The sequence below is a fragment of the Cornus florida genome, unplaced genomic scaffold (assembly GCF_030987335.1).
Source record: "Cornus florida cultivar Cherokee Brave unplaced genomic scaffold, ASM3098733v1 CherokeeBrave_3.0.0_Hap2_Chr07, whole genome shotgun sequence".
NCBI lineage: Eukaryota > Viridiplantae > Streptophyta > Magnoliopsida > Cornales > Cornaceae > Cornus > Cornus florida.
In genome coordinates, this window is record NW_026775577.1 from 11255531 (window position 1) to 11272704 (window position 17174).

General features: G+C 36.8%; 1 protein-coding gene across 1 annotated transcript; it reads left to right on the plus strand.

Moving 5' to 3' along the window:
* Nucleotides 1-12196: 12196 nt before the first annotated feature.
* Nucleotides 12197-14211, plus strand: LOC132267463 (uncharacterized). Its single transcript, XM_059768623.1, has 3 exons — nt 12197-13136; nt 13258-13333; nt 13655-14211. Exons 1-3 carry the CDS (start codon nt 12327-12329, stop codon nt 14035-14037), a joined length of 1269 nt encoding a protein of 422 aa, XP_059624606.1. The 5' UTR covers nt 12197-12326; the 3' UTR covers nt 14038-14211.
* Nucleotides 14212-17174: the final 2963 nt, after the last annotated feature.

The window sequence follows — 17174 nt, forward strand, 5'->3', positions numbered from 1 at the left end:
GAAAGAAAGAGATGTTATGAAGAAAGAAACAGACTCCCTTCAGGATAAAAGAAATGCTCTTCAAATTAAGAAGAACGTTATGCAGACCATACGAGAAGCACTTAAGGCTGAAAGAGATAATCTTCAATACTCGCTGGATGACAAACGGGCCATGTGGCTGGCTCTTGAGAAGAGAATTTCGGATAAACATGATGCCCTACTCGGCATCATTGGCAGGGTTGATGATAGAATGAGGGTGCTCCATGCTCGTTTCTCTTGGATTAGAGCCCTCAGGTACATAGAAGGATACAGAGACGGCTACACCGATCATTCTCCTCCTGAAGGTTAATCCAGTTCTTGTGCCGGCCTGGATGATGTTGACACCAAATTGAAAATCAATCCCCCCGGAGTTTATTCTGACCCGGACCCTAATCCTGCCAAGCGTATCTTTAAAGAATGCAAAGAGGTTGCATCTTCTGGGGTCATTTCTATCCCACCATCTGACCACCATCTGATCAACCTCTAGATATTCCTTCTCTATGTACTATGGTTCCTCCTGCAACTGTTGTTGAGGGCGGAACTCAACAAAATAAGTTGATTATCTAGCTTGACTCTCCTCCCCAAGGAGATGGTATGGTTAATAATGGTGAGAAGAATGTTGAGCGTGGTCAGGAGGCTGAAGGAGCAGATGGGGCTAATTAAGACCCTATAGAGGTGCCAATTTTTGTATTCTATTCATTTCATCAAGGCACCTCATTCTTGTAACTCAATACCTGGTATGAATTGAATAAAATGAATAATTTTTTGCCAACTCTTGTTCTGACTTTTAATATCCTCTTGTTACTTTTCTCTTTCGGCACGCATCTAGTGCTCATTAATGGTAACATTACGCCAATTGACTTGATTTTTGCATAAGTTTTTGGCATTCGGCTCATTGTGCCACTTGCCACTTACTTTGTTAAGTGTTTAGCACTTGGCTAGAATGCCACTTGCCACTTTCACTTTTCATTTTTATGCAAATTTTTGGCGTTCGGCTCGTAGTGCCACTTCCCACTTACTTTACTAAGTGTTTAGCGCTCGGCTAGAATGCCACTTTTCACTTGGCATTTTTCATTTTTTGTGCAAGTTTTTGGCGTTCGGCTCGTAGTGCCACTTGCCACTTACTTTGCTAAGTGTTTGGCGCTCAACTAGACTGCCACTTGCCACTTGGCATTTTTCATTGTTTGTGCAAGTTTTTGGCGTTCGGCTCGTAGTGCCACTTGCCACTTACTTTGCTAAGTGCTAGGCGCTTGACTAGAATGCCACTTGCCACTTGGCATTTTTCATTTTTTGTGCAAGTTTTTTGGCGTTTAGCTCGCAGTGCCACTTGCCACTTACTTTGCTAAGTGCTTAGCGCTCAGCTAAAACACTACTTGCCACTTGGCATTTTCATTTTTTGTGCAAGTTTTTGGCATTCGGCTCGTAGTGCCACTTGCCACTTGCCACTTACTTTACTAAGTGTTTGGCGCTCGACTAGAATGCCACTTGCCACTTGGAATTTATTTTGTGCAAGTATTTGGCGTTCAGCTCGTAGTGCCACTTACCACTTACTTTGCTAAGAAAAAATTCTTTTTAAATCAACTTTTAAATAAAATGAACTCTTTTCATTAATCTTGGATATTCTATACATTTATAAGCGTGTAACTCAAAATGAACATTATTCAGAATAGAATTCAACTTTTACTGATAGTACCTTTTTAAAGATATGGCATTCCATGGTTTGTTGATCAATCTTCCCGCAATAGTCTCTAACACGTATGGCCCCTTTCCTATGGCTTCTGCCACTCTGTATGGGCCTTTCCATGGTGACATCATCTTTTTGACAATCCCTACCTTCTTTTTCAGCACCAAATCGTGAGGTGCAAAATCTCTATACTTCACTTTTTTGTTGTGGCTATTTATAAGTGTTTGCTGATAAGACGCGAGCCTTACTGCCACTGCATCTCTTTTCTCTTTTAACAAATCGAGGTTAAACTTCAACATGTTATTGTTCTGTTCTTGATTCCATGCTAAGCTTCAAATAATTGGAACTAAGTGCTCGACCGGTATTACCGCCTCGGTGCCGTACGCCATGGTGAATTGGCTTTCTCCGGTCAACCGTCTTGGGGTCGTTCTATAAGCCCACAGGACGTTCGGAAGCTCGTCCAACCACCTCCCTTTTTCATCTTCAAGCTTTTTCTTGATACAAGCAAAGATTGTTCTATTCGTGATCTCAGCTTAACCATTTGCCTGCGGATGGCTGATCGTTGCCAACTTTTGATTAATTTCATACTCTTTTAGCAACTCTCTCACTTGTTTGCTGTCGAGGTTAGTTCCATTGTCTATAATGATCGACCTTGGTACGCCAAAGTGACAAATAATATTACTCCAGATAAAACGTCTTACTTGAGTTTGGGTCACACTAGGATATGGCTCTGCCTCCACCCATTTGGTAAAGTAATCTGTCGCTAGCAAAACGTATTTGTTTTGTGACCTCGCGGTCGGCAGAGGGCCAACCACATCCATCCCCCATTGCGCTAAAGGCCATGGTTTGGCCATTACGTGCAAGTCTTCAGGTGGTTGGTGGATCAATGGTCCGAACCTTTGGCACTTATCGCATCTTCTAGAAAATTCTTCCACATCTCGCGGCATGTTCAGCCAAAAGTAACCTTGTGTTATAGCTTTATGCACCCGAGATCTTCCTCCTGAATGATTGCCACATACACCCTCATAGATGGTTCGTAAGATCTGCCTAGCTTCTGTAGGGGTAACACATTTCAGATACGGACTCGAAAAACACCATCTGTACAACTGATTGTTTACAATAGCATACTTTGCGGCATTCAACCTGATTTTCCTTGCCTCATTTTTCGGTTCGGGCAACACACCATCCCTTATAAAAGTCATGATTGGGTCAATCCAGTTCAGCTTGTATGGTATGACATTAACTTGCCGAGGGTCCGAACCGGACGGTTCCTCAAAGATAGATAGCTAAAATAACACATCAATTGGTATAACCTTGGCCAATGTTTCTCCAGAACTTGATGCACCATAAGCTAACCGATCGGAATCTTCATTATACTCTCTCGGCAATTGGATGAATTTAATCTGGTCGAAGTCTTTTGCTTTGCGTAGAACGGTAGAGCGATACGCCTCCACTGTCTCATCTTTGGTTCCATACTCTCCAGTCACCTGTCGAATGATCAGTTGTGAATCACTAAAAGCAACTAAACTTTTGATCTTCAATTCTTTTGCCAGTTTCAGTCCAGCCAGCAATGCTTCGTATTCTACCTCATTATTGGTTGCGCTGAACTCAAGTCTGACCGCTTAACTCAGCGTGGTTCCTGTGATACCCCTTGGATCTGAGACATGGGTTGATCAGGCCCAAGCCCAAACTCGAGGAAATATCAAACAATTAATATTTAAAAACGAACACGGAATACAAAAATGAAATAAGAAATAAATAATTAAGAGTTGAAAGAAATCTAAGTTTAAAAATCCTTAAATAAATAAAATTAAAATCCATAAATCCAATCTTCCATAAAAACTCCAATAATTAACAACTCGGGAATCCATCTCTAGTGGACCACTAATTAAAACCAAACTGAAATGAAAGTAAACTAAAAGAACATCCAAAGTTCAACCACAGAGAGAAGTCCTACGTCGTCGAAAGAGTAACTGATAGTCTCTGCTCAGCACGATCAATCCTAAGACTAGAATTGTTGAATACCTGAAAAATAGAAGTGGGTCAGGCCCACGAACAAGTTCCATCCTAATACAATCCAACAAAGACTCGATACGCATGTACATCCTAACCAACTCAACAATAACTATATAGTCCGTACATATATATATATATATATATATATATATATATATATATATATATATCCACACTATGGGACTCTCACTGGACTATGATGAGGGTCTCAACCTGAGTAAAAGGCAACATGCAAAATGCACCTGAGTGGGCATGACTACCTAAGCCTAACAGGGTATACTTCAACCAATATAGCCAGCTACGCATCCTACTGCATAAACGCTCCCTAACTATCGACTCTGAGACTCAAGCTCATATCACGGTACCATAAACATATATTTAAAGTCATATCATATCCATCCATAAGAAATCCAGTAAGCCATTCAGCTTGTTCAATTACTCTGACTTACATATCCATAGCAAGTAATCCAGTTAGTCATTCAACTTTGTTTTAGTTGATCTGACTTAAATATAAGTAGGATTTATTTTATAATCCATTCCCTTATTCCATATAGGCAGGATTTAGTATTTTGAAACTAATCCGTCCCTAGTATGCCACCGTCTCATACCGGTGCATACAATCCATCTGTCCAATAATTGATAATACAGATCATACATGTAAACATCAATTAATTCCAAGTAAGCATAATAAAATATATAAATTCACATGCTTATTTTATAACACTACACAGTTATCCAAGAATTGATAATACACTTAACATATGTATACATCAGCTTATCCATTATAAGCATATAATCATTCTGTAATTTAATATGCTTATAATTTACCACAGAATCATGAATAAACAATAATTTCATTCACAGATAAATTACTACACATAAGATTATGCAATTTAAATCCTCCACCTCCAAAAACAATTCACAAATTTACTTAACATTTATATACTGTTCAAGCATCAAACATTAATTGTTTTACCATGCATTATCAAGCCCTTTGAAGTTTTAATTTGATCTTAGACATCAACTAAACTTCTCAATTACAGCTTCTAAATACCTCAGTAGCATCAAGAACCAACCCAGAGTCCGGAAATACGCTAAAAATGCAACAAAAGGGGGTGGAGCTGCCTCCCCCACATGGGGAGCCACCTCCCCCTTGAGTGGAGCCGCCTCCACACTTACTGGAGCCGGCTTCCCCTTGTGGGGAGCCGCCTCTTTGCCCAGTTTTCCTAATCTGCTTGTTTTCCTTCACCTGTGTCATCTCCGACGTCGTCCAATTTATCTGTCCTTAATTGTTAAGGCTGCTACTGGTTAAAATTATGTCCCAGTGTGATCCAAAAACATTAAAATTCCATAGAGATCAATTTACATTAATTCAAACAAGTAATTATGCAAACAAACGCAAAACAAACAAATACTAAGCATGAAAACACATACTATTTCAAACGAATCTAATCATGCAAACCAAATTAATTTAACATTTATTTACTCCTGGAATTATGTTAAGCATGTAAAGAACACAAGTCAAAGGGAGAGAGTTAGGAATAGAACTTGCCTACGAGATTTTGAAAAAATCTCTGCGCCGTCTTCCTAGATTTTTCGGCGATCCTTCACTGTTCTAATCCCTCTGTTTCTCCTTGGTTCCACACACATACAACACCCCTTCAATCCTTCCTTGGTTCAGCCTTAGTCCCAGCTAAACCCTAATTTTCCTCTCTCTATTTCTCTCAAGTCTCTCTCTGTTTTCTCTCTACCTCCAGTACGTGTATAGGGTTCTAAAACCCTTAGCAGATTAATACAGATATATTTATAGGCCAATCCTTTAACCCTAATTCTAATCATATTAAGAGACGAAAAACTAAAAACAAATAAAGCTAGTCGGCCAAAAACTCAATTACCTAAACAGAAAATAAAACCCTAATTAAACATTTAATGAAAACAGACAATTAAATTACCACCTAAACATACATTAATGAAAACGAATAGTTTAAAACAAATAATTTAACTAAATAAAAACAATTAAACAAATAATTCAATTTAAACAAAAACACACAAATAATTAAATTCAATAAAACACAGCCCAACAAATAAGAAAATAAACAAATAAGCCAAAAATGCAATAAAACATTCAATAAAATGCCGAGACTATCCTTTTAAAATTAGGGGTATTACAGTTCCCTACGGCGTTTGCAGTTTGATCCCAATTCCTGCCCCCATTTGATTTGAAGAGCCATCCACAAAGAGCTTCCATGAAAAACCTTCAAAATCTTCCTTTATGTCTTCTGCATCACATTCTAGCAGGAAATCAGCCACCGTTTGTCCTTTGATGGCCGTTCTGGGTTCATACATTATGTCAAATGAGCTCAACTCTATGGCCCACTTTGTCATTCTTCCTGATAGATTTGGCTTATGCAGGATCACCCTTATAGGAAAAGTGGTCAGAATAACAATTGGATAGGATTTAAAATAATGCCTGAGTTTCCTTTTTGCATTTACCAATGATAGGATTATTCGTTCGGCCTTTGAATACCATTTTTTCGGCTCGGCTATTGTTTTGCTAACGTAGAACACTGGGAACTGTTTTCCTTTTGCGTACCAAGCATTCTGCCACTGTCAAACTGACGACCAGAGGATCTTCATGTGGTACCTATACTCTTAGTAGGTCTGTTCTAGCGAATTTTATCTGAACCGATGCGCTCTGTTGGTGCAGAGCGTTCACGCTGCCTATCCTTCTCTTCATCTACGCTTGACGAAGACGCATTCGGAGCAATTTTTCTGATTCCTTGGTCGGCTCAAGTCAGCCGTGAATTGCATTTATTATCCGAACGGGTTATGCGTTCTGGTAACTCGGTTTTTGACTCCTCTTCACTTGCTCCACCAGTCGGTTCTGCTCCACTGTCGGCCCTTTAATATATCCTACAAACTCTCCCCTCACTATCAACATCTCCACTTGCCTCCTTAGGTTCCTGCAATCGTTAGTCTGATGACCAAAATCGCTATGGAAAACACAATGTTTAGATTGATCTCTCTACTCGAGAGGTTGTCTAATTGGTAGAGGGGAGCAAAACTTATCTTTGTTCTCCTGATATAACCTTGCGAGAGTGACTTTAAGTAGAGTGACTAATTCCTCTTCTCTAGGCCTCTTCTCTGCCTTCCAGGAGGTCTGACGCTGTGGTGGAACTTGTTTTTGCCTAATCTTGGTTTTTGACTTCTCCTCTGGCGATATAATCAACGTCTTCCTTGCATTAACTGCTTCTTCTTCTTCTAAACGCACGAAACCATCAGCTCTCTCGTTCAGCTCGTCCATGGTCTTCGGCATATTCACCACCGACTGGTGTGGAACGGTGTCCCTCGATTCATTGCCAGCTTGAACGCCTGAACTGCCGTGGATGGATGACATTCCATTACCATGCTCTTGACGAGGTTGAACCTGGTGAGGAAAGCTTGGAGTCGCTCGTTTTCGTGTTGCTTCATTGTAAACAGGCTTGAGACATCTTTTGTGATACCCCTCGTTTCTAGAGCCACGGGTGATCAAGTCCGAGCACAGATCCGAGGGATACCAAACAATCAATATGTAAACAAGCAGGAATAAAACTGAAGTAAGATTTAAATAATAATAAACAGAAAGAATACTAATATGAAAATCCTCAAACCTTAAATAATGATTTAATATAATTTAAATCCGTACAACTCAGGAATCCACCTGGTGGACCCCTAAATACAAATCTTTAGATAAATCTACAGAATTAAAATCCAAAACCATAATAGGAAGGAAATCCTATGTAACCGGTAGAGTGAGTGTCTGTATCTGCATCAACAAGATCAAACTCTAAGCTGGAACTGGCGAATACCTGAAAAATAGAAGTGGGTCAGACCCACATGCAAGTTCCAATCTACTACAATCCGTACATAAACCCGATACGCAGATACATCCTAGATAACTTGGCAATATCTACAATAGTCCATAGATATATAAATACACACTATAGAATGCTCACTAGCCTATAACATAGTTCAGCCTGGGTAGAAGGTGACATATAAAACACGCTTTCTAGCGGCCAAGTACCTAGACCTACCAAGGAACATTAGCTATATCCAGCTACTCAACCTTTGCGATATACGCACCATAACCGTGATCAGGAGACTCAAGCTCGTATCACGGTACCATAAATATATATATAAATTCCTTCCTAGTGCAGAAAGATAAAACAAATATCCATTATGTCATTCAACTGTTTTAGTTGACAGGACATGCATCCATGTAGGATTTAACTGTTTTAGTTAATCCATTCCTTATGTATGAAGGGGTAGGACTTAGCTTTTTGATCTAATCCATCCCTGATATGTCACCGTCCCATACCGGTCATATAATGCAAATGATCCTTGAATGATGCAACATTTTCAACAGTTCATCAAATCATACCCACGTAATCCAAATAGTTGATATACAGAGTTTAAACAGTTCATCAACTTGCAATCCAGAATCCATCCATGTAATTAACGAGACAAAGTTTAATAATTCATCAAGTTAAGATCCAGTATCCATCGATGTTATTGACAATTTAATTCATTTAATTAAATTTCAACTAACCCATAGTACAGTCCAGCAGTTGACAATATTAACAATAGTAAGAGTCAATTATAAAGCTGAGAATGCCAAACTATAACTCAAAAAAATCCACAGTACTAACCAATAGTTGCTGAAACATAAAGAATAGTTTAACCATTAAAATAACAATCTCCATTTAATTAATGGAACCTAATTTATTAGTTCCTTAATTAAAATCCAACCTATGCACAAATAAGGTCTAATAAATACATGACCCTATTCTGTATCTAACATAGATTTTAGAACCATCCTCCAGTCATCGAAGTTGCTAAATTAAATTTACACAACTAGATACTTTACAATCGCCAATAATGTGTGTCATTACTTAAAACTCCCACACTGTGAAAACCCTTAGCATATTAGGATAAATTATTCATGATGAGTTCTAATATAGCATAATATCATATTTAGATTCCATGTAATAGTCCGTTAAATTTTTAAAACAAAACTTAGCGCACTAGTCCTTCCTATCCGTTAGCAGCGTACAAAGTCACTTATTTTTACACTGTTTATTCCATTTGCCCTATGAACCAAAATATACAATTAGAGGAATTAAAAACCCTTGAAAATACTTTTAGAATTCTCATTCCAGTCCCTAAAACCATTTAGAATTTCAAACTTAGCCCAAACAGTGCCCAAACAGCTCTAAAATGCATCCAAACGTGTCTTGACCAAGGGAGCCTGCTCTAAAATAAAAGAGCAGGCTCTATTCTACCTAGAGCCGGCTCCCTAACCCCTTGGAGCTGGCTCTAAGAAGGGGGAGACGGCTCCTACAATTTGGAGCCCTCCTGCTCGCCTTGGTGAGCAACATCAGGTTGCATACCTCGATTTCCTACTAGAATTGGTTGTGGAATCGCCGGAACCTCTCAACACTCTATTCCAGCGCGCAATTCTGCATTCTCCCTTCGCAGGGCTTAGATCATGCTCATCAACTCATCGTGCTTCATTTGCTGGCCATTTTCTTGTGGATTAGAACTCTCACCTCCAATCATCGTTCCTGATCGGAGCAGAGTTATCAACCGTGAATTCCTGATCGAATCTGACCTCTACTAATGCAAACTCACTAGATCTGGCCTCAAACCAGCTAAATTTCGATCTCTTTCCACCGGATCTGATCCATAATCTATTGATTCTATTCTTGTCGTGAACTCTTCAGATCTAATCTCGGTAAACAGATCAAGATTCTTTAGATCCGATTCCAATTTCCAAAGATCAATTAGAACAAACACTCTACAAGACAGACCACGATCTTGCTGATCTGAATTCACCTTCTAGAGATCAAACTTCTCCTTCATGAATCAGTTGTGATCGAATCAATCTTCATTGTTCCCACGGACGACGCCAAGAAATTTCTTGGCCTATGCCGTATTTGAAATGACATCTAGCGACCCAGACCATAGTCTCCAGCGACCCATGCCAAAAACAGCTGATGTTTACGATCATAGTTTTTAAAGGACCATAGTTTTTGGGTCGTGCCCAACCCATGCCGTTTTTGTCGTTTTTACCATTTTTGGCCCATGCCGTTTACGGCTAGTGTTTGCCCTTAAACTTGTCAACCAAAGTCTTTTTCAAAGGACCATCTCTTTTCGGAAGATTTGAAACTGAAGTTTCATTGTTAAATTTATGGTCCTTGAACTTTCCCTTGCGGGTTTTTAAGTCCGTAAACTACAACGGTACCCGTGCACTATTTTTATCCTTATGGATCATTAATTTATTTGGCTATCACTATTTTTGTTTCGGATAGAATTGTCACGGAGTGTACAAGCCATCTCGCGTGTTAAGGGCGTCGGGGTAGATTATTGGTTGCTCCTACAATATGTTCAACATCAAATCAAAAGTTAGCAAACCATTGTCTCCATCTAGTAATCTTCCTTTACTCATGCACCTGTCAAAATTAGACTTCATGAAAGTTGTGAAATACTTATAATCAGTTTTAATTAGAAATCGTTGAGGTCTTATAAAGATTTTAAAATTAAACAAGCTATTTTTTATCGGCGCGAATCCTCTAAAGTGAGCTTCCCATGCAGTCCCCTAAAGTGAGTGTTAAGTGCTCTATATTTGGTCACGTCCTTCTTCATTTAACAGACACTAGGACAACATTTGGATACAACAATTACAAAAAAGTGAAAAATCATCTTCACCCTCAAAATAAGGTACCCATATAATGCAGATTAAGTAATTTTACATATAAACGTAACTCCGTTCAACATATCATTTATATTATTATTTGAAATTAAAGTATTTTAAAAACACTATAACATGTTAATTTAAACCAAAATTAAAGTCACTTGGATTAACTTTAAACAAACAAACAAAACACTTGATATTTCCAAAAATAATGAAAACAGCCGTATCTTATAAAAAATAAAAATAAAATAAAAATAAAAAATAAAAAATAAAAAAAACAACAACAACAACAACAACATACACTTAGGTAGCCCCCGGGGCTTGGCTGTGATGGTAGGAGCTTGGCACTTGCACACACTAGGCCAGTGTTCGACTTCTCCCAAGCCATCCATGTCTTTCGACTAATCCAGTGTATCCTTGGGGTGAGGCTCTACACCCCCAGGTTTGTAGCTTAAGGTGGGTCCCGAAGGGATCCTGCCTAGGGGAGTTCCTGGTGCTAATTAAAAAATAAATAAATAATTAAATAAATCATACACTTAGGTATAAATTATTTAACATATCTTTGAAATTTTTTTAATAAAGTTTAATATTAATTGTCACATTCACCACCTTCACCATCAAAAAAAGTATTCACGTAGTACTAAAAAACTAATAATCACACATAAATCTAACTAAATTCAACATATCATTTATATATTTTTTAAGTTAAATTTTATCATAAAAAATAGAACATTAAAAAAAATAGTCACATGTTAATTTAAAGAGGATTTTGAAGGGGATTATGAAGTATTTGACTATCAACAACCTTCAATTTTTAAGTGGCGATGTTACTTTTTAAACTCCTATCATGTTACTTATAAATTATAGTCAAAAAGAGTTTACTACTTTATTCGCGAGACATTTCACTTTTTTGTAATTGTCAAACGGGATCTCAAGAACTGTTAAATGAAGAAGGACGTAATCAAATATAGACCACTTAGGAGCTCACTGCAAGAGACCGCGTAGGAATTCACTTAAGAGAATTCGCGCCCATTTTTTATAGCAATAATTTCTTTTTTCATTGTATTGGTTTAAAAGTTCTTTAAGCATACTTACAACTTTTTCTAAAATAGCACGTAAACTCCTAATTTTCAGAATTCTACACCAGTTTAAGTCCGAATTATCTGTTTCAACTATCAAAAAGTCATCTGAAACATCTATTTTAGTCATTTTCGTAAGGTGTGACGGTGGGTGGTAAAGAGTTAGTGACCTGCTTCCCTCACCCCCTGACTACTAATCATTTCCTATGATTAAAAACTCACCCCCTAGCTACTAATTATCGTTGCTAGGATTAAATAAAATAAAATAAGTCTTTACTGTAGTCAACTGCTCAGCAACTGAAGTGCCATCCCAGCAAGTTCCTCATATATATATATATATATGCATTGACCGCGTATAGCGTGTTCCTGGCAACTCTGGATCTGCTGGCTTTTGGAATCTCCTCGACCAGTACTCAAGCTAGGTAGATCATCTGCCTTCCCAATTATTTGTAGCTACTTAATAGGAATTTGATTCTATATATGCTAGTTGTTCATGTCATTTTTTTTATTTTTTTTTTGTAAAAATTTTCATTCTTAGACTTCTTAAATGCTATCAAATGCCATGAACTATAAGGTTTTCTATGGATTATTTGGTCAACTAGCTCAACTAGGAGAAATTTCCTTGGACATTTTCTCATGAATTGTATTTTCCTGAATTGCAGAAAAAATCAGAAAAGCTTGTGAGAAGTCCAAAACATTCCTTCTGAAGTTCTTGATTTACTGAGAGAATACCCAATTCGATCATCTTGATTTTCAGTGAATTAGGGTTTTTTTTGTTCTTCTTAAAAACATCTGGATGGGGGGGTTGTTTGAAGGGGCTGCTTTGGGAGCACTGTTTGGTCTAGTACTGAAACTTCTTGTGGATGTCCAAAACAAGACCATCAACTTCAAGTCCGAACTCGAAAGGCTTGTATCAATTCTGAATGCACTCAAACCAATCATACGTGATATTGAGAAGTTTGACGGAGAATTGGACGTTCTTGAGGAAGAAACCAAAATGTTCACCGATCTCTTGAAAAAGACGGCGGAGCTGGTCCGCAAGTGCTCAAAAATTACTGGATTGAAGTGCGTGATGAGGGCTATCTACTCAAAGAAACTCATCAAATTTGTAGCTTCGCTTGAGAGATTCTTTCAGATCTATGTGCAAGCTCTGCAGACAAGAGATAACAAGAAGATTCTGGTGAAAGTGAATGAACTAGAGAAATTGTACGAAAACATTCTGGTCAAAGTGTATGAAATAGAGAAATTGGACGAAAAGATGAACGAGATAGATGCGAAATGGGATGAAAAGATGAATGAAATAGATGCGCAATTGGACGAAAAGATCATGGTGAAAGTGAATGAAATATTTTTGGATGAAAATATTCTGGTGAAAGTGAATGAAATAGTTGTGAAATCGGTTGAAAAGATTCTGGTGAAAATGAATGAATCGGATGAAAAGATTCTGGCGAGAGTGAATGAAATGATTATGGCAAAAGTGAATGAAATAAATGCGAAATCGGATGAAAAGATTCTGGTGAAATCGGATGAAAAGTTGTTGAGATATAGGAATGGTGGATGGGTTTTTGATTCGAACATACCTCCAGCCAACCATCTTCAATTTGATGTGCGTATAATGAACAACTCTCTCTCTCACACACACTCACACACATGTTTTTGCTTTCTTCAGTTTGCTTTGTAATTCTCTCTCAAACAGATGGTTTGAGTTGTGTTTTCTGCCTCTGCAGACAGTTGAAATTAAAGTCAAAATGGACTCTGATGGATGCGAAAGGGAAGTGAAGAATTCTGGCAAGTCCATGAAAGGTTCATATACATGCTCTCTCTCAAGCTCTTTTCCATCATTCTGGTGGCATTGTTCTCTAACATATAAGGAAGCAATCATTATAGTTTTCTTTTTCCTAGTTAGCAATCATGATAGTTGAATATATATATATATATATATATATATATATATATATATATATATATCCAAAACACCAATTTTATTTATTTATTTTCCGATTAATACTTACATACATTAAAAAATGCTTACAATGAGGGTCGAACTCCATCACATAGATAAGAAAACATATAAAGCCCATCTCATATATATATATATATAATCTCTGTGTCATTGGCTTTTAGGTGTGAAATCTGTGGAGGTTAACCAAAAGCAAAGCTGGGTAACAGTTAGTGGCTATGTTGATCCAAACAAGGTCTTGAAGAAAGTAGAGCGTACTGGAAAGAGATCTAAAAAAGTGCCACACAATGCTCGCAGTGTTTCACCTGACCCGTATGTGCATGGGCAGAGATTTGAAGCCCCCAATGCGGCTGAGGGAAATATCCCAGATTCATGTTTTGTGTTTTTTTATTATTTTTTGATTTGTTTTTTGGTTTGTTTTTTTTTCACCCACATGTCGTGTTGGGACTTAAACACTAAACGTATGGACTTGAATTTCACGTTTTTCTTTGGAAGAAAATCTACAATACTCGAAAAATATTTTGATATTTGGAACCCTCCCAATTGAAACTTAGGTCTCTGTTTTATTTAATAAATGGAGAAGTGGAGAGTTTTAATATAACTTAGAAACTTTGATCGGGAGGCCAAGGTACCAAGTGTCCAAATACCCACCAAATATTATAGAATTTCTCTTATTTTGAAAGGTGAGAAAACACCATTAAACTTTTGTTATCCCGATAAATTCATGTTGCATCCTTTTAATACATTGTATAAAACATTATATATATAAACCTTCCTTTTCTAGTCATGCCTATACAAATATAATAGGGACACGTGCCCGTATCCACGAATGTGTTTCATTTTTTCTAGTAATGATTTCAGCTTTATGCTGAAAGAGGCCATTTTGCAACTTAAGGCTCAGTTTGGTTGAAGGGTAATGAAAGTAAAACAAAAGACTGGTAATGGAGAGAAATGAAATACTATGTTTAGTATAGATTTTTAAAGGGAGATGATGGATCCCGAATGACAAAATTTAGGCATCATGTATTGATTTTGTTATCCTTTCAGAAATGGGAGGAAATAGAAAGAAAAAAAAAGACAATAAAATGCTAGCATTTTTAATAAAATTTTGTTAATATTAATTTTGCTCTTATTTTTATAAAGGAACAAAATCTACAAAAAAAAACTTATGATAGTAAATTCATTAAAATAGTTCATTTCCTTTATTTTCCCAAAAGTGATTTTTTTCCTTTATAAATCAACCAAACATGATAAGTGATTAACAATATTCTCTCTTTTCCTTTCTTTTCTTTTCATCCCTACCTAATGTTATCATTTTTTTATTTATTATTATTATACCAAAAAAAAGCCCTACTAGTTGGGTTGGGTTTGGGCCATTGGTCCTTGGGCTTCTCTGTATTTCTTTTGGTTGCGCTTGCACCTTTCTTCCCTTTATGGGCCGTGTCCCTTTTGGTCAGTAAAGATTTCTCACTTATATATAATAAAGAATAGTGATAAGATCGACATTAAAAAGAAGGAGAAAATCAAATTTAACCCATGTTAAATATTCAGAAAATATCATCATCTCGAACAATTCACTTGGACCATGTTTAATGCAATTTAGTATAACATATGAGCTTAAGAAGTGGAGTAATTCACATTTTCTACATTTAGGCTCCATTTGTTTGGGCGTAAAATATTTTTCAAAAAATATTTTTTTATTTTCTGGTGTTTGGTTGTCGTAAAATATTTACAAAGAAAAAAATATTAAAATTTAACAAAAATAACTTATCTATCAATTTTCGACAAATTATTTTACATGTCTCACCCAATGAACTCAACCTCAACCTCAACCTCGACGTAGACCCTTACCAAACACTGATAAAATAAAAATAAAAAAATATTTTACCTGAAAAAAAATATATTTTAGGTTGAAACCAAACAACCTTAACATTTGAAATTTTCACCTACTTGTATTGAATCTCTTCCACCAAACTTCAATTATTAAACCTAGAGGCCCATTAGGATATGCCATGGCCGGCACCTAGGTGTAACCAAAGCATAACTTAATTTTCTAATATATTCCACATATTATTATTTATCTACATTTTCTTATTCAACAAATCAAAGATTTGTTTACATATATAATGATATTGCAAACTGTGATCATTTAAATACTTGCATAGTTGGTAATCCATATATTAATTAATAATGGATATTTTGCAAGAAAACTTGGGCAGCAAGTTTACCATTCAAAAAAAAAAAAAATTAAAAGAGGCCATGGTCAAGATGGGCCGGATGGTCATTGGTCTGCTGGCTCACCTGGGCCGGCCTCGGCCATTATAGGATTTGGATTATGGTTTTGGGCACATAGGCCATGCCTCGGCTATTTTTTTATGGGCTAATAATCATTTTTGGGGTGAGGTCAGGATCAATGTCTTAAGGCCCAATCAGCCCGGCTCATGAATCACACATTATTTAATAACATATATATTATTTTTCTTTAAAATATAGAAAATATAACCCCCGTTGAGACAAGTAAATCATACAAACATAAGCCAATGTTGTAAGTCGGAACCACAGTTTATATGTATGTGTATGTGTGTGTGTGTGATGAGTTCAAAACAGAAAATAACCTCTGTGCAAATGGGAGGGAAGATTGTTTGCATCAAATCCTTCACAAAAATCTTGCAATGACAGAAATCGTGTGTATTGGACTAACTCGTATATTTTAGGTCGAGCTAATGAATAGAAGAATTAATAAGTGATTTTAGCAATAAACCTTCCCATTACTTTTCAATAAAAAGTTTGATAATAATTGTAATAAGAAAAATGATATATCTTTCAAATTTGAAAAATACCAATCAAGTGTGATGTGATTGGGAGTCCAAATCCCATCACCTGCGATTTTATGTGATGGAACCCGCACTTCACTCCACTCACTTATTTCTATTCATCATCCTTCAAATTCAGATTATGTTATATTGGTAGTAGTGATTGTTTAACTAAAACAACGTTCCAAAACGAGCCAAACGGCTAACAATCCTTTCCATGAGTCAAACCATGAACCCAATCCTTTCCATTACAAAATTTTGTACTATAATTTGTTATGCATATAAATTGTCAACACAACACTATTTATATCCAGAATACAATACTCATCCGTCACACTTACCAGATACAATGTAACAAATTATATAGAGATTTTTTTTTTTTTTTTTTTTTAACCAATTATACAGAGATTTAACACCATGAATAACTTTTACCTTTGAAAATGCAACATATTGTAGATTTAAAATCACAACAAAGTTTCCCGATTTGTGTAACCACAGTGAATGACCATTTCAGACCCATCACGAGAAAATGATCCACTGCATGACAAGATGTACTAGCACATGTAGTATGCACTGTGCCTAGCTAGTCAAGCCTCCGTGCCTAGACAAATCATAACTTTTAGACCTACCTCTCTCTCTCTCTCTCTCTCACACACACACACAGTGTTCGTTTGCATTGTATAGTACTGGTGTATGAATGCATTCTGTCCCCAATACCATTCAGTTCGAACAGTACCCTAATAAGCTGTAACTTGGCTTTTAAAACCAACAATGAGACCACTGTGAAGAAGCTCAGAAAGAAGAAGAATCTGTTGGGCATCTTTGTTTTTCTTCCCAACCAACATCTTACATCCACAAGCACTGTTGAAAA

Excerpts from the sequence above, each read along its gene's own strand:
- LOC132267463 (XM_059768623.1), top strand. The coding sequence starts at position 12,327 with ATGGGGGGGTTGTTTGAAGGGGCTGCTTTGGGAGCACTGTTTGGTCTA. Across the intron at positions 13,137-13,257 it reads CCAACCATCTTCAATTTGAT|ACAGTTGAAATTAAAGTCAA; the intron begins GTGCGTATAATG and ends CTGCCTCTGCAG. Across the intron at positions 13,334-13,654 it reads TTCTGGCAAGTCCATGAAAG|GTGTGAAATCTGTGGAGGTT; the intron begins GTTCATATACAT and ends ATTGGCTTTTAG.